The sequence below is a fragment of the Tursiops truncatus genome, chromosome 3 (genome assembly GCF_011762595.2).
Source record: "Tursiops truncatus isolate mTurTru1 chromosome 3, mTurTru1.mat.Y, whole genome shotgun sequence".
NCBI lineage: Eukaryota > Metazoa > Chordata > Mammalia > Artiodactyla > Delphinidae > Tursiops > Tursiops truncatus.
The window spans coordinates 53,005,050-53,032,322 of NC_047036.1; the positions used below are offsets into that span (position 1 = coordinate 53,005,050).

General features: G+C 39.4%; 1 protein-coding gene across 3 annotated transcripts in view; it reads left to right on the forward strand.

Annotated features, from left to right (window-relative positions):
* Positions 1 to 27,273, forward strand: part of MAST4 (microtubule associated serine/threonine kinase family member 4) — a 568,618-nt gene that overhangs the window by 293,619 nt on the left and 247,726 nt on the right. For 2 of the 3 annotated variants that reach the window (XM_073802174.1, XM_073802175.1), the window contains exon 4: positions 11,313 to 11,344. In XM_073802174.1, coding sequence (XP_073658275.1) covers positions 11,313 to 11,344 — 32 coding nt within the window. Of the gene's footprint in view, positions 1 to 11,312; positions 11,345 to 24,879; positions 24,916 to 27,273 lie in introns of all 3 variants that reach the window. The other variant, XM_073802173.1, reaches the window with a different exon arrangement.

Here is a 27,273-nt window from a genome sequence, read left to right on the forward strand (position 1 = left end):
ACTCTGTGTTCTTCAATCTCAGGGTTCCCAATTCCAGTGTACTTTCAGCTGGTGCTATTTGAAATAGCACATTGGAGAAAATAACTTCCAAAAAAGTCCAATTCGTACCCTTTAACAAATAAGACCTATTACTTACTAAGTAAAATATATCCTTTGTAAGGCAATTGTTTATTTTATTCTGTGACCTCTTTACAATAAATTTCAGTACCATTAAAGGCTTAAGACACATTATTGATTATTTGAATATGTGTGTCATTAATCTTCCATCACCCTCATACATTTTATATGTACATTTTAAACATCGTCTTTTGCATTTAGATGGAGAAGAGTGGTTTCAGAAGAAAGCAGACTTGTGGGTATCAGCTTCATATAGCACTTCAGGAGCTCCCTTGAGCTGATTTGCCTGTAAATTTCTACACTAAAATGGGCTTTCAGAATAGTGACTGCTAGATAAACTATAGAGTGTATTTAGTAAATAAAAATGATTCATCAGCTGAATGAATTCACTATCACTGGTCAAATAGTCTCACCCAGTTCTGTTTCTTGGTTCTATAAAAAGCCTTTTTCTTTTTGTATTAAGGTTGTCTGTAACTTTAATAGAACCTTTGAATTATTATCTGATTTTTAAAAATTGGTTTATAAAAGGATATTGATTCTTTAAATTAGGGGTGGTTGAAATATTGTTTATGGGCCAGCAGTCTCCTTTGATGGACCCTGGAAACCTCGGTCAAGAAAACTCATCTTCAATCTGTGCTACGATACTCTTAAAAAAAACAATCACAACTCTTAATGACTGACTCTGGATTGGACAGTAACGTTGGTGTGGAAATGCAGGGGAACCAACAGGTAAAACAGAAAATCTGTTAAGCAGGGTCTTTTCTAGTTTTGCCAGTCATTGATATTCATTTCTTTCCCAGGGCGTTTTCCTGGGTAATGAGAAGATTCTAAAATCAAATAAGGCTTTTGAGCAGTGAAGATGTTTGCCACTGTTCTGTTGAAGAATCCTATAGATTTATAGTGATCCTAAGAGGTGTCTCATATCCACTATATTAACTATCCTTTTAGAAGCTTATGAACATTGTAGCTTTTATTGATTCCAGGGAATTGTACCCAACAGTAAGCAATAAAAGTCCATAGTAACTTTCTTCCCATATAGGAGTGTGCAGATCAATATTTTGAATTTACTGTAATTTGCTGGTAATGGATGGAAGACCTGAAAAAATTGTGAAGCCTTGCAGGGCACAGCTGTGCGGTGTTGCCTTTTTATCTAAGCTCGCCATAGGTCACAGGCTTTCCCAAGTAAAAAGAAACATAGTTAAGTGGCAGGGCTGATACGCGTATTTATCAAGAGCCTTCATAAGTCTCTTCTAAGGGAAAAAAGAGAATCACAAAACTTGTCCACGGTGACCTTAATTTTATAGTCCTGAAGGACCTCTAAACGTACAGTCTTAAGGGCAATTAAAATTTTAAATATCCAGCATTTGTGTTTGATCTCCTTCTGCTAAAGGAATTTTTTCTGCTGATTAGTAACAGGGTGTGTGATTTCACTGAAGCCTGATTTGCTTGGAATCTTCCAATTGCTCGACAGAACTGTGCCCGGTTCTGCATTCAGAGAGGACAAGGTAGGCATCCTGAGCACTTGCTCTTTGATTTTACCCATTCCTCTCTTGATTAGAGCTCTTCACTTGTGCCCCAGGTGGCACATCTGATGCGAGTATCACACTTCAATAGTAATGGCTGACATCTAGGGTGCTGGTGTGTTCAGGAGCTGTGCTGCATGCAGGATGTGCGTTCTCAGTCGTCTTCTCAACACCTTATGGCATCGATTGTAATATCCTCATTTTATAACTTAGAAGACTAAGTCTTAGAGAAGTTAAAGAGATTTTTCAAGGACATTTTCCAGCGTTGACTTACGTTAGATTATAGGTATATCTGACTCTAGATCCTATTCATTTCATCACTCTGAAGTATACAATGGGCTTAAATAAGTATTTTTGTTTAGCATAAAGTTTGGCTGATCTAATATACATTTTCTTGTTTTGCTTCCTTTGTTGCAAAGGACTGTGGCTCCTCTCATTTGATCAAAAGTGACACACTTTTGCTTGAAAGAGACAGTATTTTGTTCTTTAAGAAGAAAATGAAGATATAAAATACCGTATGACTGTGGGCTGGAAGCTCCTAATCTTGAGGAAATAAATGCACCTCATTTAGTATATAGTAAGCACTCAATAAACTGGAGATGTTATTAACATTAAATACTAGTTTTACTCAGCAAACCCTGCAGAGAAACATGGAGACTTAGGAGGCAGACTTCCCTTATATAATACTGAATTGGAAGGCAGGAGGTGTGTGTGTGTGTGTGTGTGTGTGTGTGTGTGTGTGTGTGTGTGTGTGTGTGTGTGTGTGTGTGTGTGTGTGTGTGTGTGTGTGTGTGTGTGTGTGTGTGTGTGTGTGTGTGTGTGTTTCCCAAGCTTGATTTTTTGATGTCAAGGATGTAGTTAGGAAGCATCAAAACCCCTAGTAATTGGCTGGAAAGGAAGCTTGTTTCATTTGCTCAACTGACTTGGAGTTAACTGACTTGGAGTTAACTTGGAGTTAACTGATGATTTGACTTGTTATGCTTTTTCTACTTAAAAAGGTCTGTGTTAAAAGTAATGTGTTTGCAAGGCTTTGCTTCAAATAAAACCAGAGTCTATAAAAATAATTTAAGTGGGAAATTTGCTTAGAAAGAGCTGCAAAGCTGTGTTGTAACATTCCTTTCTGAGAGTAATTGCCAGTGTGTTATCAGCTGTGAATGCAACTTGATAGCCTGCATGAGGGGAGTCTGTGGTACAGATACACCAAATCTTACTTGGTGATGAAAAATAATTAAACTGCTCTGCACTCAGGCTGCTGCAGATTCAAAGACAAGCTCAGCCATTTGCCAGCTCTGTGACCTTGTGTTGCTACTTAACTGGTCTGTGCCTCAGTTCTGTCAAACGGAAAGAATAGTGAAAATTAAGATAATGTACCTCACCATGCAGTAAACATTAGGGACTGTTACTAGATGGGTGAAGGCCGATGGGCTTAGTAAACAATTCCCACCAATTGTGTAAAAATTTTAAAGTGGAGGAGGGGTTTGTGATGAATGATAGTTAACTTTCATGCAAGAAAGACCTGCGATGCCCACCTTTGCTCTTATCTTACTTTGCAAATCTATCCCACATTCCCTGCCATCTGGGACTCTCTGGTCTAAATTAAATGGTTTTGCCATCCCCTTATCCACATTCAGATTTCCATTATTTAACTTTTGGATGGCCCTCTTCCCTAATCTCTGGATGGAGCCCTGCCCTTAGCTCCTAATGTTCTAAACCTTCCCAAGAGCTAAGCATTTCTTTTCAACTCCGGTAGATCCTATACACACACGCTTCTCTCTTGAATTTGCCCCTCCCCTCTTTCCCCACTACCTCTTTCTTAGTCCTGGCACTGGGCTATGCTTCCTGGGCAATTGAATAAGCCTCTGAGTTAATTTCCCGTGTGTCTTCCATAAGCCATTTGACACCCTGATACCAGAGTGATCCTTTTTGACGTGTTAAGTTTGACCATCTTATTCTCCTACTTAAAATGTTCCGTGAGCTCCCCATTGACTATAGGATAAAGACAGACTCTTCCAAAACCCTTCTGTGATTTGCCTTGTCCCTGCCTCTGTTCTCATGTCCTGTTGGTTTTTTCTTTCTACCCTCATTTCCGGCCATTCCAAGTTTACTAAGAGCTGTGTACTGTTTCACTCCGCCGTACTTTGCAGCATCCGTTCCCTCTTCTGGAATGCCCCTTTCCTCACCCACTCCTGAGGCTGCCTAGCCAACTCCCAGTGGCCGTGGAAGAAAGACCAGGCTTAAGTATTGCATCACTTGGGAATATTTGAATTGTAAGGAACAGAAACCACAGGTTAAACTGGTTTAAACAATAAAGGGACTCGATTGACTCACGTAACTGAGAAATCCAGGTATAAGCAAGACTAGATCCATTGTTTCAAAGACATCACCCAAGACCCAGTTTCTACCTGTCTTTCTTTTCTGTCACCTTCTACCCTGCGGCTGTCATTAGCTTCTTGGGTTTAATGATCCTCCTTTCCTGTTAACTCTCTTGGAAAAAGGAAGGCATTCTTTCCCAGGAGCCTAGAGCAAACATTGTTTTGCATCTTGTTTTCCCAGATTGAATCAGATGCCATCTCTGAACCAATTACTTTGGCTCAGACAATGAACTTTGTCATTAGCTTAATTTAACCGGAGCTAAGCCTGGAGGTTGAGAATAGCTCAGTTCCACCAGATTTTGTTATCATGAATAATGGGGAATATCACTGGGCAAGAAACAATCCTGACTCTCCTTAAAGAAAACTGATTGCCCCCTCCCTTGGTACTATTGAAAAAAACCGCTATTCCAGGCCTTTCCACACTATAGAAAAAGCAAGCCAAGTCCTTTATGCCCAGTGCCTGGCATAGCACTTTGCCTCAGCAGCCTTTACTAAAAAGTGTGCAATTGGATAAAAGAACCCCATTTTGCTTGCTTTAGTCCCCACGTGTGCCCCTTGTTTTCACCTTTGGCAGAAGATTTTGTCTTCTCGGTTTCTGAAATTACGGAACTCCAAGTAAATTGCTTCAGTTTTCCTTTGTTCTTCTTTAAAAGGTACCTGTTTTTACTTGTACTTTTCTCCCTCTTTAGAGGAAAAGCTGCCCTCCTTTTTTTTTTTCTTAAATTAAAGCCAACCCTCTGTGCTCATGTCCTCATTCAGACTCCCCTCCCTGTCGTGCACGACACCACTCTGGCCTGCTCTCCAGCACTTTCACATTGGAGTGTAGGGGGAAAATTGGGGCTGGGTGTCGTAGGTTCACATTTTGCTTCCACCGTCTCCTGGCTTTGCGATCCTGGGCAACTGCTCATCTCTGGGCTTTCCATGGGAAGGCTGGCGTGTCCTGCCAGACAGCCAGGTGAGTTTGTTAAGAAATTCATAGACTCCATTTCGGATAGGATTTTATAAAACTCAAAGAGCCAGACACCCATATTGTGACTGAGAAACTCTGTGTATGGAAAGGGCCCGTGAGACGAATGCCTAGTCTTGGGGACGATGGCCGTTGATTTGAATTCACGGCAGAAAAAGCCAACCCAGAGAGAAAGGAAGGCGGTAACTACTTCTGTTTTTTCAGAGAAAGTGAGTATGCGGTTGCGATAGAGTAAAATTTACATGAAAACGCAGCAGGGATCTTGTGTGTGTACCTTTCACGGTTTATTTTGTTGAACTTTACTACCACAGGTAAATATGTTAAAGTGCACTGTGGTTATAGACACAGAAACAGCATGAAATAAAACCTGCAAGAAAGGAGGGGTCCTTTAGGGTTCTCCACCCACCTCACATTCCCACTGAGTGGTATTTTACAGGATGAACAGTTTGTCCAAGCATCTCTGTAGAGGTCTACCTACTGCTTCTCCAGCTTCATTCTACAGATTTTTATGCATAGAGCTATGTACTGTATGGGCAATTCACTGGATTTTTCAAGAGGTTTGAACATAAGCCCCTTTTGTGTGCAGCTGTGTTTCAGAACCAAGCCTGGTTCTGTAAGATCTGGTTCTGTGGTGTGAACCTTCCTGTCCTCTGCTTCTGCCTTCACAAGTAACTCAGAAATGGAGGCCAGAAAAATGGGGCCAAAAACATCCCTTTAAAAGAGCCAATCCCTTGCTGAGCCTATACCCCTAGCTAAATTTACACCCCATCAGGTAGGGAGAGTTCCATTTGGGGTACCCTTCCTTGCCCTACAGTGCTTCCCACTTGGAAAGGAAATAACAAAAAACCCTAAAACTTCACTACTCTGATGACAGCTAGAAAAGTAGTATTCCATAAAGAAAAAAATCCAAAGGCAAACTAATAGGCCTTAAGGGTACTTAAAAGTACCAGCCGCCACGAAACAACGCATACACACAACTCCCTCTCCATCTCCAGGGTGGTGTTCAGACATCGGTATTTGTAAAAGCTCCCTGGGTGACACTGATGTGTAGCCGGACTGCATTCAGAACCACTGCTTGAGCTGAATTATCTCATCCCCTTTTATTTTCTCTCCCCTGTTAACATTTATTCATTCAAATTATACTGCATAATCCTGCACCTGGTGATATCTCTTTTGCTGTGTGTGTTTCCCCAAGTAGCTTTTAAATCTGTCTTATTTTATTTCCTCCTTACGTGTCCCTAACGGTGCCTGATACACTGCTTCCCGCATCTCAGCTCTTTGCAGAAACTCAGGCGTGATCACGCTGGCTGACACCTGGCAGTAATGGGACACTCGCGGGGAGTGGGGACCTGCCAGAGTGCTGAGGGGAAGGTGCTGGGACAGTGGAGAGGTCCTTCCTGGAGGCTGAGCCCCAGTTGAGCCTTGAGCAGCAGAGGTGTCCTAACGGGCCATTCCCCAGCTGTGGTCATGTTCTCTGGGGGTTAATTTCCTAGTTCCCACCCATTTTCTGACCTTGTCTGTGCAACAATCCCGTCACCTGTGTGAGAGCTGGTGTCTACCCAGTAGTATTTTTACTTGCTAGCCTCATTCAGTTTGTGTTGTTTGAAGAACCCAGGGTCTGCATAGTTCAGCACATCATTTAACAGGGCGTAATGTGTAGCAGAATTCTCCCCGCTTGTAGATTTTAAGTGGTCCTGTATATATACATATAGGTATATGTGCCACTTCTTTTTCTGTTCTCTCTTCTCCTGTCACTTCCAGCACATGGTTTTATGTACCATCTTATACAATAATGAGTTCAAAGTCTATTTTCAGCCCCGACCTCTCTCCTGAACCCAGGTTCGTTTGTCCAACCACCTGCTTGGAAATTTTTCTTTGGATTTCTTACAGACATCTTGGATGTGATGTATCCAGATAGGACCGTTCTTCCCTCAAACTCCCCCTGCACAGGCCAAGAACTTTTACTCTTTCTGGCTTTCTCTTCCATCTTCCACATCCAGTTCTTTTGTATATTCTGTAAAAACATATCTCAAACCTGACTGCTTCTCAACATCTTCACTGATGGTCCTAGTCACAAGCTTCTCTCACTTAGATTATTTCTATAAACTTCTAAAATACTGAGTTAAATATGGCCTTAAAATAAGCATAGACTATTTCGATATTTATTCATACATTCCATGCCCTAGCCTACGCGCGCGCACACACACACACACACACACACACACACACACACACACACGTGTCTTTCTTTCTCCTTAGCTCTCTCTTTCTTTTTAGAGAACTTTAAAAAAAAAATTGAAATCATTTTAGATTTATAGAAAAGTTGAAGACAGTTGAATCTCTGCATACCCTTCCACCAATTTCCCCTAATGTTAACATCTTAATGTAACCTTAATACATTTGTCAAAATTATGAAATTGACATTAGTACATTACTATTAACTAAACACTTTATTTGGATATCACCAGGTTTTCCACTACTGTCCTGTTTATGGTTCAGAATCCAGTCTATGATCCTACATTGCATTTCGTCATCGTTCTCCTGAGTCTTCTCCGACCTGTGACAGTTTCTCAGTTGTTCCTTGTTTTTCACAACCCTGACAGTTGTTCTGTAGAATGTTCTGTAGAATGATCCTCAGTTTGGTTTTCCCCGGTACTTTTTCCAGGATGAGACTGGAGTTAAGGATTTTTAGGGAGAATGCCACAGTGGTGAAGTCTGTTCTCATGACATCGTATCAGGGGCACATGGTATCTATGATTATTGTTGGTAACATTAATGTTGGTTGGTTCAGACGGTGTCTGTCAGGTTTCTCCACTTAAAAGTTGCTACTTTTCCTTTTCCCTCCTCTGTCTTTGGAAGGGAGTCACTAAGTCCAGCCCACTCTCCAGAGGAAGAGAATTAAGCCCCACCTCTTGAAGGAGGGGATATTTTATTTGTAATATAATATTTGTAATATGATATAAGATCTCCTTTCTCTTTTAAATCATAACGTGGCCCATCAGTTAAAAAGAATAGTTCAAAGATTTCTTAAATACATGTGGCATGTGTTGCCATGTTGTTTTATTTGTGTATGTATAACTATTAAATACGTATTAAATAGTATATATTTTTTAAATTGCCATTGTGGAAATTGCTTGTACATATTAAACGTTGCAGCTGTTTCTCAACTGCCTTTATGAACGAGACAAGTTTTCTTCTCCTTTTGAGGCCAAGGCTGGCCGAGGAAAGGGGCAGGATCATTTGTTATGCTTTCTTTTCTTCCCAGACTCACAGAAATTCTCTTTCAGTATTTGAGGAATCTGTGTGTTCTCAGTCTTATCAAGAGATCACAAGAAGGTAAACAGAGTTCTTCGATTAACTTTGTCTTTATTTTCAAATGCACGTATTTGCTAGTCAACATTTTTAGAAAGGGGGCAAAGGAGATCATTTTTTCAAGCAAGTAATGATACACAGCAATTCTAAAAAATATTAGATGTCACTGAAAAATCAATATCAATGAAAATAATTTTAAAATTTTAATATTCTTAAATACACTCATGCATTTCTTTAACCTGTGATGATTAATAATCACATAGATTTTAGTTCAGATGGACACTTCTTGCCCTTTTTTCTCTCTGCCCCCTTCCCTTCTCTATTCTTAATCTGATGCTAATTTTTTACACATGTTCCAAATATACTAAGCACAAGCTTTGGTTTATGACCGGAACCAATACCACATGTCGTATCTAATTATGTAAGTATGGTTTAGTGACCTTATCCTGACATTAAGAGAATAAGGACACACACGCACAGTACCACTAGGATTGGGGCAGTAAGTGCCTTGATATTGCTCATTTGCATCCAGCCCGTGCAGTTTGATCAGTGCATGGTCCCTCCCCACACAGCAGGACAGCAGCCCCTCCTGGCTCTGTCTGCAATCGCTTAGCCCTCTTGGGATTTGCAGGCTTTTGCAGCCACTGTTCACAAGGTCTTGGCCACAGCACATTCATTTCTCTCACTTTATTACCATCGCATCTGATTCCAATTTGCTAGCAAATTGAGTTTCCAGTTCCAAGCCTGACATTCAAGCCGTCAGGTGGATTAGCTCCTCAGCCTGGTTAGCACAGACCCTGCAGGTCATTGACAGTGGCCTATTAAATGTCCTGGAACCTCGGCCGCCGTCCCGGGGAGCAGCAGTGCGGGGTTACCCACTGTGACCTTTTTTCTTGTTTAGAACTCATAATTCTAGACCTGTTGGAAGGGCTTTCTGATTAAAAACAGAGTCGGTTTTCATCCCTTATCTTGCCGTTTCAGCAGTTTCTTCTCATAGCCAGCTTACAGTCGGGTCATTTGGTGGAATATGATTGATTGAACTATTTGGGGATCATTTATTTGGCCCTTCTCCTGTTATATCTTCTGAGTGATCTGTTTGCGTACAGAACTGAAACAACATCTGACTTATTTTTTTCTGTTTTTAATGATAGCACCTCAGGTACGCCTCCTTTTCTTTTAATACTGCTGTCAGATGAACTTACTAAACAGCAGTATTTACTTATTTAATTAAGCTCTAGGCCTTTTGCTATGTAGTGGGTCTCAGTAATTTCTTTTTTTTTATTGACGTTTATTTGATTTATAATGGTGTGTTAGTTTTAGGTGTACAGCACAGTGATTCAGCTATATATATGTATTCCTTTTCAGATCAGTAATTTCTTTTTAAAAGAAACCCTCTGGTGAATGATTACTTCTAGGCAGTTCTCCTTTTCTCTTTTTTTCTTTTTTTAACCTGAATACAAACAGACTTCTCAGTGCTTGTCATAACCCAAGACACACGTAGAGACAATTACTCATTGGTGTTCTATTTACATTTCAGTTCCCAAGGAAAACTGTCTTGGTCAAAGACTTTACACTTCTCATTAGAGGCTTTAGTAAATAAAGGTATATTTATGTTTCAGAATCAGGGAGCCAACTTCAGCAAACGCTATAATTTCTTGGGGCTAATGAAGGATTAAAGAAAAACTCGAAACAAAACAAAACAAAAGCATTTCACCACTGAACCCTGCAGTCCGTGAAAAGAAAATGGCTAGCTATTGGGAGAAGGAAGAAAATACTCTGTCCCTAAAATTGTTTTTTTTTTTTCTTGCAATTAAACAGTGATCTGATTATTATAACTCTGTATCAAAATATATTTTCCAGTTAATAAGTGAGTAAAGTAATAACTTTGGATAAGTTCTATTTAAGGCAGGATCCTCCTCTGGGCTGCTGCTCTTAAGTCCATTTTTTGTAAGCTGTGATGGAGCAAATTGCATGGTTTAGAAGTAAGATGTGAGGCCACAGGCCATGACAAACATTTCAGGATCCAATAAAAATAGGGAACAGGAAAGGTGAGTTTGAAGCTGAAGGGGAAGCACCTTTCAAAAAATGATGCTTGAGCTCCTGGCAGGCAAAAAAAAAAAGATAATTATGGGAAGGAAAGCCCAAATTTAGTCAAGGCTTTCAAATTTTGAGTTAAAATAGCCAGGCGACTCATTACTTCCTGTTCTTTAATTATTGTCATCAAGTAATCATTCTCGAGTGCCCGGGCTTCTGAAAGCTCCATTAGTGGGTGGAGGTATTTCTGTATCCCTTTTTGTTTGTTTGTTTGCTGGGTTATTTTGTTTTATTTTCCCATAGACTCTCTCTAGAAAGGCAGATAATGATCTTAATTTGAGATAAGTGTGAGAGCATCCTTTGAAACTATAAAGCACTATATTAATTGTTGTTGCTGTCTGGTTACCTTTTTAGAAGTTCGTTAACCTACTTTTAAATATCCTTAATCATAAGTCACATTTGTTTTGAGAAATAATACCAGAAGGAAAACTTTTGCTCTATTTCTTTTTTAAATTATAATCTTTGGTAGACATAATGTTTTGCATGAGTTTATTTCTGTTGGAGGCAAATAGTCTGATTTCACTACCCTTTTCATTTCACCTTTCACTTAATTATAATTCTGCAAAATTTCTCCTCCTCCTTCTGTTTCCTTTTTGGATAAGTTCTTTGGTTGCTCAGATTTCCCTTACCCTCAATTATAGGGTCACGTAGCTCAACTCAGTATTTGACTGTCACTGCTTTGGGAGGATTGATGTCTTTTCTGCTCTGGAATTTAGGTAAACAGGGTTTGTACGTCAAATACAGTGTATAAAGGGAACAATGTCAGAAGGGATCCAGCATAAAATAATTACACTAAAATCTTTTCAGTATAGAAAATGCCAAATCAAGCATAGTAAGGATGATACATTTTATGTTACCTGTTTGGTGTCCTAGTAGTCTAAGGTTAATGTAGCATCTCATATACATGTTTCGTTTTTTCTTTTGCAGAAGGAGCTGAGTCTCCCCAGAAGAGGAAGTCTGTAAGTAGAATAATTTCTTTATTGATTCATTTGTATTCTGGGATACAGTTTGTAATGTCATTATTCTCTGACTTGTTAGATTTTCAATGGCAATCAGAAGATTAATGATAATCAACTGAATTAAGAAAACACAAAGCTTTGCATTTATTTATAAATGTTAAATATTAATGATTTCAAGATAAGTTGAAGAAAGTTTCCAGGGTTCCTTATGGGCATTATAAGCCAAAATGCATATTTATTCCTGGGATAATCTTTTTTTTTTTTTTAATTTTACTTTATTTATTTATATACAGCAGGTTATTCCTGGGAGAATCTTAAATTTAAAAATTCTATTATGTAATCAAGCAAAAACATTATTTGGTCTGCAGATAGTTTAAAATGATCTGACTAAAGAATTAGTGCTTATCTACATGATCTGGAATTCTATGATCTTTATACTATGAATTTTATGCAGAGTAAATGATATACTTTTGCCTCTGAATTGATGAAGACTTTGCATCAGCTAAACTTTCTATTAGATCTAGACCTTACTGCACTGATTCATGTAATGCTCTTATATTAAAATAGCAAATTTGTGAACATTGACTTGATTTCTTTATAGTATGTTTCCACCTTTTATTTTTAAGGCTGATAATATATTTGCATAAATCATAGTTTTTTGCATCAGCAAGTTGCAGAATGAAGTTAATTGCCTTTAATATTCTACTAAGGTACAGTTACTATCAACTAGTACTGTGTAAGGGCTGATCTGGAAATATTTGGATTTGGCGTCTGTTTTATGCTGAGTTTAGTGGATGGGGCAATGTCCTTTTAAAACAATAAGTCTAATATTTAAGATAAATTCATGCAAATCTCAACTTGGAGGATTAGAAACGTATGTGGTGACTGTTGTAAGAATTCATTCTTTTGACTCAATTTTGGGAAATTTCAGTCTTTGCGTCTAGGAACCAAAACTTCGTGAACCATGAACATTTTATTGCTCTCCATTTTGGTCTGTACTTTTTTAGTTGCCAGGAGAACACTGGATCATTATTCTTGGAGAACGTGCCTAAATAAATTTTCACTCGCTCCCAGCTTACATCTCTGGACACTACAGGTTAATGGCCTAATAGTTTAGCATCGGAAATGTCCTTAGAATGAAAAACTTCCAATCTCCTGCATTAAGATTAGGACTCTTTTGCCTAGGCTTGTAAAAGTTTAAACTTTTTGATATTTCCCAACATGATGAGAAATCAGAAACAAGAAAAACAGAAATATCTACATAAAATATCTTTGTAGACAAAAATCTCTTTTCCTTCATAATTTTGTATGCTTAAAGCATCTTAGGCTTGTCTTGTATACTTTATTTAAGAACTTTAGAACTTTAGTCAGAGCTTCCTTTTAGCCTTTATGATAAATGGTGCTTTTTTTTTTCCTGTTTAAGTTAGTATGTTTCCTATAAATTATTATTACAATAATGTTAGTTAGCAAAGTAGATTCCTTATACCTACTGAAGGGCCATATCTCCTTTTGCGCTTGTGTAAGTCTCAATTCTGTTCATGTTAGCTGATAGCCATGAGTTGATGGGGGAAATACATGGTAAGGAAAATATTTAAATTTCTCTGTTTGAGAGCATGGACTCTTTAATAAAAAAAAAATAGTGATGATGGCATCAGTTTGTTTGGAGTACATGCTTTGAATACTTAGTAAGATAGAATTACATTTAAGCCAATTAAAATCCCCTCGTAATAAAAATCAGTTGCTCTATCAATCAGATGATGGGAATAAAAATCATATATATATATATATATATATATATATATATATATATGTCAACATAAATCTACCTTTTTAAGTGAATTTTGGAAAACTTAATAATTGCAAGTAAAGCAAACAAGAAATAAACATGCTATTTTTAAATTTTCTATTAAATACAAGTATTCCCCAAAGAATTAATGACTTATGACATAGATGTTCTGGGATGTAATGCCACTCTGAGTTTTCAGTGACCACCACACAGGATGCCAGTCATTACTCTCCTCATGCAAGGTTCTTTTATGACTTTGAGAAAAAGAAAATACTTATAAGATAAATGCTCGAGTGATTTTAATACAAATCTGATGAAGAAGAGCACAGGTGTGTTTTTATTAGGTACGGGTGCTAGCCCGCATCATGGTACCTGATCATTAAACCTGTTAACACTTCCTCTGTTTATTTACTGCATAAATGCTTTCAAGTCTTTTATTACCTTCTCCCAGAAAGATTGAGGATTTGATCCTGCTCTTCTGTTGAGTTGTATTTCCATGTCAACAGCAAGCAACTGTGCAATGTGATGTATTCCTCATTGTCTATGGTACCCGGCAATGCGACTGAACTTGTCAGAGGGGGTGTACCTTCAGAAAAGCTGTGCTCTTGGAAGAAGGCACCTGATTTTGTTATATCTGCCACTTTTAATGTGTATGCCTTGAAGGGTAATATTTTAAAAATGCACTTTCATCATTCAGACACATAGATTTATCATATTTTTAAAAAATTTTAGTATTGTCTATAAAAAATTTTAAGTAAGCTTATAGACAATGTCTGGAATCATGTGATAAAAACATATTTGTTATATAAAGCATGTATATATCATATAACAGTTAAAGCCTTTACAAATAAAAGAACACAGAAAATAGGCTTTTCTTTTTATTACTAATTGAAAAGGATAAAAAAGCAACCTATATTCTTTCTAGAAAAAAAGTAATCCAGATCCCCACTAATTTGTAATTTATGATCATTTTCTCAAGGAATAATTTGAAGTCTGTGTTTCACATGTGTTTTAAAAGGTTGCAAAGACAATGATGTGGCTTTTCTTTTTTTAATGGTGCAAAGGTCAGCAGACAAGAGAGATCAAGGGAACTTCTTTCTAGACCTGATGTTACTAAAAAACCAAGTGACCCCGGATCAGTTTTCCAGAGGCTCTTCCAGCCCTTTACCAACTTCAAGGTCCCAAATCCCGTTTCTACTCTGGCTCCCTGTATGGGTGGATTTTAGCTAGCTGTCTTCTCCTTACAAAGAGTAGCCATTTTCCCAGATTCTTCTAGCATGTTCTTGTCTTTCTCCTTGGAACAAAAGTTGCCATACTCTCTGCTCCCTTTCCTCTCAGCTACCTGTCAAAATCTGTATATCCTTTGAATAAATTATGATACAGTCATACAATGAAATACTGTATGGCGGGTAGGATGATTGAACTAAAGAAGATGTGTCAACAAGTATAATTATAAAAAACAAACAATGCTGAGGAAAAGTTAAAAGCAAATTCCAAATACAAGACATTTATCTTGTAAAATTTCTAACAGCGAATCTAAACTATCCATATTTATTAAAAAGTTCCTAGTGTTGTGGGTCCCTTAACTAGTTTTTTGAACTTGGGTCCTAAAATGACATTTCTAAGTGGCAAAGCTCTCTGGGTGGTGGTTGTTTTCTGACAGGGAAAGTGGAAAAAGGGTAAAAGCCCAAGGTGTGAGCTAATGGATGGTTCAGAGCAAAACCAAGGTCCCCTTTAATTTTAAAGGACCCCCTCATGTTTTGTTAATTGCTCAAATAAACAGCTCTCTAGTACAGAGGGAGCTTCTTTTCTTCTCCGAATTCCCTGGAGAGAGGGGCAGGAAATTGGCTGGGGCCAGCTCCCTTGCCTCCTCCAATGTTGATTTTTAATGATCTTTAAACACCCCCCCCAAGCCCCCTGCACAGAGAATGTAACTGCACTATCTCTTCTTAGCAAGTAAATTCTCCTTGCTACCCAAAATTAAAATAGCCTTTCTTCTATGTCTTTTAATTGTGAGCATGAGTGCATTGTTTCATGGAGCCCTGTAGTTCAGGGATCCGTAGGACTATCTGCAGTTATCACTTTATTTCAGTAGAACAGTGACTGACATCTGGTCAGTTAGTTTCTTGGCTTTATGTTGTTTGGCCACACATCTAGCAGCAGAAACCCAAAGCACGGAAGGCCTGGAGAAGTATGTTTCTGCGTGCTGAGGAATTTCTGGGAGTATTGAAAGTATTAGAAGTAATTTAGGGGGCTTCCCTGGTGGCGCAGTGGTTGAGAGTCCGTCTGCCGATGCAGGGAACATGGGTTCGTGCCCCGGTCCGGTAAGATCCCACATGCCGCGGAGCGGCTGGGCCCGTGAGCCATGGCCGCTGAGCCTGCATGTCCGGAGCCTGTGCTCCGCAACGGGAGAGGCCACAACAGTGAGAGGCCCGCGTACCGCAAAAAAAAAAAAAAAAAAAGTAATTTAGGAGTCTTCTCGGTTTAATTTCAATTTCTCAACCTAGCAGCAATACTAGTGTTTCGCAACTATTTCTCTCCATAGAGTTTTGTCCCTTCTCCATTCCCCTTTTCCTTTTATCATTATTCTGAAATGGTTGGGGTCCAGTAGGGCTGGCCACGGACTACGTAGGGTGAGGTGCTGCTGGCATATAATGGTTTCAGGTGTGCTAGGAGGTCCATCTTCCTCTCCACAAAGAAAACAGGCATCTTAAAACACACTTACCACAGTGCCAGACATCCATTCAGTTGGATCTGTAAGAACTGAAGTTCATTCAGTTGGATATTAAAGGTCTTTTCTCCTCCGCGTCTCATTGAAATGTACATACCTTTGGGCACGGGTGTTGCTGAGCTGCATTTAGCACAGCAGAACGGGAGTCATTAATGGGATGCTTCTGGTGGTCTGGCGACAGACAAGGAGAGCTGTTGTCAAGAACCATTTTGCCACATGGATAAGTTAACAAGTATATGAAAAAGGTGATAAACTTGTCTCACGTCTTTCCCATATTGTCTCTCTTGGGCAGGAGCAGGAAAGGGTGTTTGGGTGGGATGGAAGAATGGAGTGAGCCACAGAGGGAGAGAGTGTTGTCACAGTGCCTAGGATGACAGAGGCAGAGGACCCCGAGGGTTACTGGAAGCTTCTGGGTGGAGCGGGGCCTGCTGGACTCAGAAGACAGTTTGTCTCACTGTAATTAGATTGAACTGGGTGCACTGGATTAGGATATTTCTTAGGTTGAAATTCCTCATTTTGAGACGAGATAGGAAGTGACCTTCTGTGTAATTGGAGAGGCTCACGTGGATGTCATTGGCATCTGTAGGTGTGTGTATTTTTCAAAAAGAAGACGTATGTTCAGGCCAGTTGTATTTCAGCCAGAGCATGCTGCCTTGATGGGCTGTTTAGAAAAGCAGTTTGAGTAAAATGAGGTTATTTCTAGAATGCAAGGAGAGGCAATCACCTTGGTTTTACAACGGAGTCAAATTAGATTTACGAGATTTTCAGTAAGGTGAAGGTAACATTTTCTGAAAGAGAGGGAAAGGGCTTAATTCAAGCAAAATAAAGGGCATGTAAACTGTATTTGGATAAGTTTTAAAATAAATTTAGTTTTCTTCTTAGTACTTTCTTCCCTCCTACCCCTACAAATATTGAAACAACAAGAATTCAAAATGCCTATCGTTGAAGCCAAATGGAAGTCCAGTGTCATTTTGAATGTTAGAAACCCAGCAACAAAATGAAGAAAAAATTGAGTGTTGCATCTGAATTAGCATTTAAAGTGGCATGTTTATATAAAAGCAGAATGGTGTAATATATCCTGAGAGTAAAGAGAGGATTTCAGACTGTGAAAGAATGTCAATTGCATTTATATATTCATCGAATAGCCAGTTTGGTATTTGGTATGTATTTGCAGCATCCTGTATCACGCCTGCATTCATCTTCTGTGAGGGGGCTGGGGGGAGGAGACCTGGGAGATAGAAACAATGTAGGATCGATCTTCTCACCTTTGAAAATTATTAGGAAGACCTTAGTTTTGCTCCGTGGGAGGGAGAGTTGGGTCGCCTAGGGAGGTTTATCAAAATACGTGTGTGTGTGCGCGCGCGCGCGCACATTTCCAAATACACTTGGGAGTACAAATCAGAATCTGCGCGTATGTGCATTGGGGGCAGAGGCAGGGGGAGCACCGAGGCTTGTGGACTTTCAGCCCATTCTCAGGGTGAATCTAAAATGCCACCCCTAGATGAGAACTGCTGTTCTCAGGAGAGCATCAGGGTGTGTGTAATGGCAAAGCGGGCTTCTGGATGTCCAAAGGCATGAGGGTAAATTCTCTATTTCATATTTCTCAGAATGACTTTATAGCAAGCCTGAGTCAGACAGGAATTTGGAGACTTTTTCAGTGAGCATCTTTTCAGCAAGCCTTGTGGAGGGTGGCCCACTGCAGCAGGTGGGTGCCTGCACTTTCTCACTAAAAGCCCCCTTCTCAGGTCTGTTATTCAGTAGGCATTTCAGAGTCACACGGCCTGGGTTCAATCCTACCTCTGCTGTTTAACCAGCCTGTGACCTTCAGAAGGTTACTTAACCTCTATGTGTCTCTGTTTCCTCATCCATAAAAGTATGTATGCAGGGCTTCCCTGGTGGCGCAGTGGTTGAGAGTCCGCCTGCCGATGCAGGCGACACGGGTTCGTGCCCCGGTCCGGGAAGATCCCACATGCTGCAGAGCGGCTGGGCCCGTGAGCCATGGCCGCTGAGCCTGCGTGTCCGGAGCCTGTGCTCCGCAACGGGAGAGGCCACAACAGTGAGAGGCCCGCGTACTGGGGAAAAAAAAAAAAAAAAAGTATGTATGCTATTCTATCCTGGAATGTTTTGAGGATTAAATTAGTTAATATCTGTAAAATGTTTATAACCGTGCCTGGCATGCAGTAAGCTCTATGTAAGTATTTTATTAAATAAAACACAATGGGAATTAAGGCCCCCCTCCGACTTATTTTTGTCCGATAGCATTAGGCAAAAGACTGCCAGTAGGCTGAGGAAGCTCCCTTAAAGCCAGATTATTTGAGTAGCATTTTCTGGGGTGGGGGGACACCTTTGTTTACCAGCCCTTCCATCAGGGGAGAGGTGTTACATAGGGTGGCTGAACCCCGTGTCCTTGGGTAGATCTTTCCTGTGTCCCTCCACAGTCAACACTGGTATCAGGAGGTTTCTAGGTGTGTGAGGGAGACAGACCCCACACATGTTGTGTATCATGAAGCTGAGAGGGAACTCCCTGTGCTCAGTGGCCCCTCTTCTAGGATAATCCATCACTAGAAACCTGCCCATCCTTCTCAACATAGTATATAGGTTACTTCTTGAAACTGTGTTTTGAGACAGACAGGTACTGAGGAAAATGAAGTGGGATATTATAGATGTCCACTTAGAAAAGTTTAATCCTGGGATTTCAGAGCTGGAAGAAACCTTAACAGAAAACTAATTTTAAATACCTTTGTTTGGTAAGTGAAGAACCAACAACTCGGAGGACTTGAGATTTGCTTGTGCTCAGACTGTTTCTTCACTGTGAACTGTGGCCACAGTTTAGGGGTCCCACCCACCAGCGAATGGAAAGCAAATTTTCCTTCTTCAGGGCAATACATTTGAGTTAGAAAAAGATAATGAGCGAGGGTGTGGTAGCGTTTTGTTCTATAAAGACATGAATTACAGCATCGACATCCACAGTATGGGTCATGTAAAGGGTAGACCTCACAGAGTGCACTTGACTTCACCCTGCTCGTCATGGTTTCTTTGAACATTTTGGAAAGCATGGCCTCAAACTCTTCTTAAGAGTTTACACTTAAAACTGCAACCAGAGGGAAAACCTTGTCACATACCAGCACCACCAGGATACTGAGTTTACTCAGACTTGTCATGAGACTAGTGATGGCTGCACTGGTGGGTACGGCAGTCCCCACTGTGGTAACTGGCAGTCCCCAAAGGAGCCCATCGCCCAGTGAGACATGTGAGCAGGGCAGCTGAATTCTGTATTGTTCTCCTGACCCTGTTGTATAGTAAGTCGGGCTCTCTGAGGGGAACCGTCGAGGTCGGTTGTGGCTAGAAGATTTTGCTCATGTCTTGGTGTTCCTCCTTAGAATCTCTACTTTTTCCTCTGCCATTCTGACTCCTGAGAATTAGAAACCCCGCTCTTTGACTCTTTGTGGCAGCTGACTGTCAAACGTAAGTGACTGGGGGGAAAATATCCTAGGGTTTCCTTCTCTGTTTTTCGGCAGTAGAGGCCTCAGCTTCTAAGAATTCTGGCAGGTCATCTCTTTCATCTGAATACACATGCCTTGTCTTTGAACATGTTGTTATATAAAGTCACCTCTTCTGGGATGAAGACGAGGATTAGGGCTTTTCCATGCTTCTGTGTTGGAACGTAAGACGTGCCCCATAGAACATGCCAGTGCTCTACCCCTCTCTTCCCAGTGGCCTCTGGACTCTGCTTCACCTCAGACATCACCCAGGTATCTTTTGACTCATAGCATAAGAAAATTGTATGCAGACAGTTCTGTAAATACAATTGCATGAGAAGAAAATGTTTTATTAAGTATATTCTATGGGGCTTCCCTGGTGGCGCAGTGGTTGAGAGTCCGCCTGCCGATGCAGGGGACACGGGTTCGTGCCCCGATCCGGGAAGATCCCACATGCCGCGGAGCGGCTGGGCCCGTGAGCAATGGCCGCTGAGCCTGCGCGTCCGGAGCCTGTGCTCCGCAACGGGAGAGGCTACAACGGTGAGAGGCCCGCGTACCGCCAAAAAAAAGAGTATATTCTATGAATTTTATCGGCATGTGGAAACGGGTGCCTAGCATGGAAGGGTAAATTAAAATTTTTTTTTTAAGAATGAAAATTCTAATGATACTAAATTTAAATAGGCATAATATATCGAGGGGAAGAATTTTTAAATGCCCCTTTTCTAGAACTATAAAGTAATCTTTCAAGAAGTATTTGCCTGTTTTGTAGATGCTTAGGTGAAATTGTTCTTCCCTATTAGAAAATATTAATTTGCTCTAGGCGTTGTGCTTTTCACTGTGCAGGAAAAATGATTTCTAACTTCTGTCGTGTCCTAGAGATCAGTGAGATTAACCTCGTGGTGACATTAGCCCTGGTTGCTGAGCTCCTACTAAACCCCGATTTTCCAATGCTGATTCTACTGTTACTGGTGGTGGAGGTGTGTGCTTTTACTTGGGAAGGTCGGCTTTGAGGCAGAGGTTGTCTTTTGGATTTATTTGTATTTTTCAAAAACCGAGGAGGGCATTTTCTTGGAGAAGTTGGCACCCTCTGACATCCCCGTGTCACTGCTGTGGAACAAAGGATGTTTACTGCAGGGGCAGTGGGGGACGTCCCCCTGGGCTGGCAGTGGGTCCAAGGGAGGGAGTGGGCTGCTTTCCCGGGCTTCCCTTGGCCTCTCGGCCGAGAGGATTTGCTCTGCATGGGGCGTATGAGTGAGTTCACCAGGGGTTTGGTATTTCAGGGTGTAAAGAATAGTGTTTAGTATCTTAGCAAATCAAGAATCAATTACCTGGGAGAGTAAGCAGAAGGTTTTTTAATGTCTATGATAAATTAGTTTAAACTCTAAAACCAGTCCTTGTGGATTAAGGAAGCCCTTGGAAGCCGTGGAGTATATTTTTAAAATGCACTTGACATCATACACTGAAATGAAATTAATAGATCAGTACATGGTTTCATGTCTTAGGGGAACAACGGTGGCTTTTTTTAGCTGGGATTCTAAGGTATTACCAATTTGTATGTAAATGCAGTTGATTCTGGTAGAATCATGGGGAAAAATAATGTCATCAAACATCTGTTAAAAAGCATGTTACTTAATTATTATCTCTGAGATTTCAGGCCACTTGGCTCTATTCTAATTTTTTTTTTTTGCTGGAAGATGTTGGTTGGACACATCCTTAAGACCACAGCAGGGGGTGGTGATGGTGGTGGTTATATGGGGAGATACTTAAAAGGAGAATTAAAGCAAACATAGTTCAGATCGGTACTTCTCAAGGCTCTGTGTAGTCTCTTCCCACCCATGGACCTTTTATCTACTGTTTAACATCACCTAGGCTGTATTATGTTAAGTACCCAGGAATTGTGAATTCTATTTGTATTAAACCACAAAAGAAATTAAAACAACAAAACCACTTCCTCTTATGAAATCCCATGTATAGCATGAACCAATTTAGGGTGTCCCAACAGCAGCATAACCCTACATGGTCTAGCAGTTAATGTTTTCCCCAACAACTAACAGTGCTCCTCTCTCCCCTTTAAAAAAAAAAAAAAAAAGAAAAAGAAAAAGCTTGATTGACCTATAATTGGCATACCATAAATTGCACTTAAAATACACAATATCATAAATTGACATATATGTATATTCACACCTGTGAAACAGACTCCATAGCGAAGGTATTGAAATATCCATCTCCTCCAGAAGTTGCCTCTTACCGATTTGTAATTGCTACCTCCTCCCAGCCCTCACATGCCCAATCAGACAGGTACTAATATTTTCCAACCCTAAAGATTAGTTTGCATTTCCTAAAATTTTAAATGAATGGAACAGTACCGTTCGTACCCTTTTTTGTCTGGTTTATTTCACTTGGCATAATTATTTTGAGATTCAGCTCTATTGTAGCGTATGTTAATAGTTCCTTACTTTTATTTCTAAGTAATATCCTATTGGTGGATACACCATAGTTTGATTATCCGTCCACTTAGTGATGAACATTTTGGTTGCTTATAGTTTGGGGCCATTATAAATAAAGCTGTTATACATGACTGGTAAGTTTTCTCCCGGCTTGTGGCTTGTGTTTTCAATCTCTTTACAGCATCTATTAAAGAGCAAAAGTTTTTAGTTTTGATGAAGTATAAATAATCAATTTGTTCTGTAAGTGCTCATGGTTTTGGTGTTGCCTCTAAGCCATCTTTGCCTGACTCAGGGTCACAAAAGTTTTCTCCTTTTTCTTTCCGTAAGATTTATAATTTTAGATTTTTACATCTATGATCTATTTTGAGTTAATTTTGTATATGGGTAAAATATGGATCGAAGTTTATGTTCTTGCATACAGGTATCTAATTGTTCCAGCACCGTTTGTTGAACAGACTGTCCTTTCTCTGCTGAATCTCTTTGTAGTTTTATTGAAAATTGTTTGTCCATATATGGGTGTCTATCTGCAGACTTTCTATTCTGGATCATGGCCTGTTTGTTTTATATCAGTACCCCACTGATTTGGTTATTGTAGCTTTATAATAAGTTCAGATATCAGATAGCGTTAATCTTCCAACTTTGTTCTTTTTTTTTTTCAAAATTGTTTGGACTATTCTACGTTCTTTAATTTTGGAATCAGTTTGTCAATTTCCATCCAAAAAAGCCTGTTGAGATTTTTATTGGAATTGCATTAAATCTGTCAATCAATTTGAGAAGCTATGAAGAATTTTCCAGTGGTTATAACCTATCTTTAGTCTTAGGGATGAATTAGGGAGAATAATGTGTGAGTTGATACAATGTGGATAGAGTGGGGTGGAATTGTCCCCCACGATATACTGATGGAGGAGGTGGCTGACCCAGCCGGGGAAGGCTGAATTGAGGAATGAGTGACCACAAATGAGAAAATATCTCCTCAGAGAAGCTCAAAGAAATGGTTGCGTGGGTGATTCAGGGAGCAGGTCAGGTAATGATGTCAAGCTGAAGTCAGAGGGGACTAGCTACATTTCTTCCGGAAAGAAGACCTGCAGTGGAGAGCTTGGGCTCAGCATAAGCGGGGATTAGAGGAGGAAGAGCATGGCCAGACAAGGGTCACGTATTCATGTCTAGTCGAGGAGAAGGCCATAATGCCTGGAAAGATTGTGATGCAGGGGACACTTGCGGGGTGGGGGGAGCGGGGGGAGGCCATCATGTGGTAAAATAATGAAGGTCAGTTCTACATTAGAACTAATTATTGGTCTAGAACAGTGGTTCTCAACCAGAGGTGATTTTGTCCCCTAAGGAGACATTTGACAGTGTCTAGAGACATTTTTGATTGTCACAACTACTTGGGGTGGGGGTGGGATTTCTCCTATCATTTAGTGGGTAGAGAGAGGCCAGGGATGCTGCTAGCCATCCTACAGTGTACAGGAAACCACACACCACCACCCCCCAACAAAGACTTATCTGTCCAATATGGTAATAGTGCCAAAGGTGGAACACACTGGTCTAGAAAGGGAGGGTCAGCAAAGAGGGTGGAATGAGAGTGGAGCTAATTGATTGCTCTGACGCCTTATGTCTGTATTGTCTTAAGGAGAAATACTCTGAGTTGTAACCATGCAAAGTTACCCTGCATGATCAGGAATTCGTCTTTGGAAATCTTCTCTGGGCATGTTTTCAGAAGCTGCCTAAAGGTGTTATCAAGGAAGGCTAGTTTAACAAAAGCATGCCTTGACTGCAAATGAAGAAATATTGAACATTTGAGTTATTTCGCTTAAGAAGGAAGTATTTGTTTAGTCCATAGATGAGTTTATCAACTGGAATACATTTGATTGCAAGTAACAGAAAACCTAACTCAAAGTGGCTGAAAAAAATAAAGGAAATTTACCAGCTAATGTAACTAAGAAGTCCATGCTTCTTGCAAGGGTTGATTCAGAGGTTCAGTGTTGACACAAGGACCCAGTCTCTCCCTCATCCCAGGGCAGGCTTCCTTCCTAGCTCATAGATGGCTGCCAGCAGTTTTCATGGTTACTGTGACTACTAGAAAATTTAAAATTGTGTGACTCCAAATTGTATTTCTGGTGGACAGAACTGGCTTAGACCATTCAGGAATTTCTGGGAATGGGGTGGAGTCAACCCCACCCAAACCACATGGCTGATACACATATGGGAGAGAGACAGAATGGATATTGGGCAAGCCATCAAAAATGAATACTGCAGTGGGGGGCTCCCCTGGTGGTGCAGTGGTTGAGAGTCCGCCTGCCGATGCAGGCGACACGGGTTCGTGCCCCGGTCCGGGAAGATCCCACATGCCGCGGAGCGGCTGGGCCCGTGAGCCATGGCCGCTGAGCCTGCGCGTCCGGAGCCTGTGCTGCGCAACGGGAGAGGCCACAACAGTGAGAGGCCCACGTACCGCAAAAAAAAAAAAAAAAAAAAAGAACACTGCAGTGACTGGCATAAGCAAAGAAGGGAATATTTATTTAATGGCTACTATTTTACTACAGATGAATGTCTGGAAGTCCTTCTGCTCTACTACCACTAATAAAAGCTAATATTTTTTTCTTAAATGTATTCTGAAGTTGTAAAGTTAATATAGTGTTCATAGTAACTAGTGAAACAGCACAGAGAGACACTAGGAGGAAGTAAATAATCCCCATCCCTTCCATTCCCTGTTCCCACTCCCAATCCTGGGTGGCCATTGTTAGCCTGGTCTGTGTTCTTCCATTCCTTACTCCATGTACATGTGAGCGTCTGCATGTCCATTGTTTTCTTCTGGTGGTTGTTGCCATTCTCATAATGGAAGTATAGCCCTTCAATTTGCTTTTCTCACCTTATCAGCCTTCCAAGTCACTATGTACAGATTTATCTCATTCTTTTTAATAATACATAATATTCTATATTATAGATATTCCACATTTCATTTAAACATTTCCTCATTAATGGGCAGTCATGTTATTCCCAGTCCCCCCTCTTCCTCTGCCCCACAACAAACAATGCTGCAGTAAACATCTTTGTACCTATGTCCTTACATACTGGTCCTTTTTTTTTCCCTATAGGATAGATTCCCAGAAGTGGAATTGCTTGGTCAAACGGTATGTGTATTTTTAATTTTAATATGTATTTCTAGATTCTTTTCCCCAAAGGAATAGCAAATCACGTTTGCACATAAGAATGCCCATTTCCTGCATTCTCACCAGCATTGGATGCCACTGTTTATTTTAATTCTTGCCAATCTTATTATCGCTGATCATTAATTTACATGTTCTTCACTGACTGCCTCTGATGTTAAATATATTTTCATATGTTTATTGTTCACTTGAATTTCCCTTTTCTTCATTTCCTATTTATTTTCACTGCCCATTTTTTTACTTGGTGGTGTTTTCCCATCACAGTTTCTGGGAGGTATTTATTGTGTTTTATCGTTACATATGTGCAAATATAGCTTTATTGTTCTTTATAGTTCTTGTCTCTGTGTATGATGTCTTTTACCAAAAGAAAATCCTTACTTATTATTATGTTTTGTAATTATTTATGTCTGTCTTTTTCTTTATTGCTTCTATTATCTGTTTTGCTTATGATGGTATTGTCCATCCCGTGGTCATACAAGTATTCTTGTAAATATTCTTCCCCATTTTTAAAAGCATTGAGATTTACTCCAGTTTTAAGTTTTGTACATGATATGAGGTAGGATTCTATCTTTCTTTGTTTTTTCTCCCCCTAGATAACCAGTTCCTTAAGTCCTAGTTACTATGAGAAACTTTATTTTTCATGGGATTGAAATGTTACCCTTGTCACATATAAAGATGCCATATACATTTGTATCTATTTCTGGCCTCTCTGTTCTGATCTCTGTCTATTTCTGTGCCAACACCATTTTGTTTTGAATGCAGTGGCTTTCTAGTGAGTTGTAATGTCTGGTAAGTTCTCCCTCACTGGTCTGCTTTTCACACTTTTCATAGGTGTTTTTAGCCATTTATTTTTTGTTTCATATTGATCTGGTTAACTTAAAATTTAAAAGTTAAAGATGCGGAGTTTTATCTTAAATATTTTGAATATAATATATAATAATACATGTAAATAAAGCCAAAAAATTATTTCTCAGTTTGAGGATCTCTTTACTTGATGTTACTAATTGGAAAATATTTATTGATTACCTAAAGGTTTTTCTATGAATTTTAATTCTTTAAATGTGACTTTACTTTGTGATGATTGTACAGTTACCCTAAGGTGTGAAAATGGGGATGCAGGCATGACATTTTTTTTTTTTTTTGGCATGACATATTTTAATCTGTCTAAAAATTAGATTGTAATAAAGCTAAAGTGAGCTTGTAAATAATTTGTATTTCTGCTTATGTAACGAACTATAAAGTATACCCATACCTGGATTGGTTGAGGGGTGTGTAAATATGATAATGTGAACAAAGAACTGTAACTGAAGTGTATAATAAACTATGTGTTTTGCAATCTTTTATGATTTGGTTTTTCTAAAATTAAATGTTGACTTAAGAAATTGTCACATTTGGAATTTGAGGTAAAGTTGTCTAATACTTTATGTTTTTGACAATTCTTAACATTAAGTTTATATTAAGGTGATATTAACTTAATTGTTTTCCCTGACATTCTTAATAGCTTTTTTGGAAACTTTAGTTATAGTATTAAGGTAATAAATACCTTTACATTTCTCTAAAGGCATTTGAAATATTGGAGCTAAACTCTAAAACTGTCTGTGATTTAAAATAATGGTAATGTTGTCTCACAAATGAACACATATGCATTTACACGTGAGGTCTGTATTTTGCTTATGAAAGTAAAGGGACATCTCCATGTAGGTTCTACCCATGTTTACTTGGTTAATTAGAAAAAAAGCCATTAATTTGTTCTATAGCCAAAAAGGAAATGGTGAAATAATATATTGTGATTATTATTGAGTGATATACTTGAAAAATATAATTATGTTTTTAAAAATGAGTCAATCACGTTTTATCAAAGGTTGACACATGATATAAACTGTACTACATAAAAGGCATATCACATTTCTCATGTTTCCTAATAAGCTGTATTTTGACCAACTCAAATTGTGTTTCCTGCACTTAAGTTTTAATCATCATCAACATAGGCAAAGATGGTAACATAAGTATCTTTTTATGTTTATCAAATATTATATGATATCACTTACATGTGGAATCTAAACAATAACACAAAGGAACTTACTTACAAAACAGAAATAGACTCACAGACATAGAAAACAAAATTATGGTTACCAGAGGGGAAGGGGGGAGGGATAAAGTAGGAGTGTGGGATTAACAGATACACACTACAAGATATAAATTAACAAAGATTTACTGTATAGCACAGGGAACATAACTGGCTGCTACAGTTGGGATAAGGGAACAATTTGTTGGTTTCAAAACAGATTTTTTTGTGTTTTGGTTGGTTTTGTTTTGTTTTGC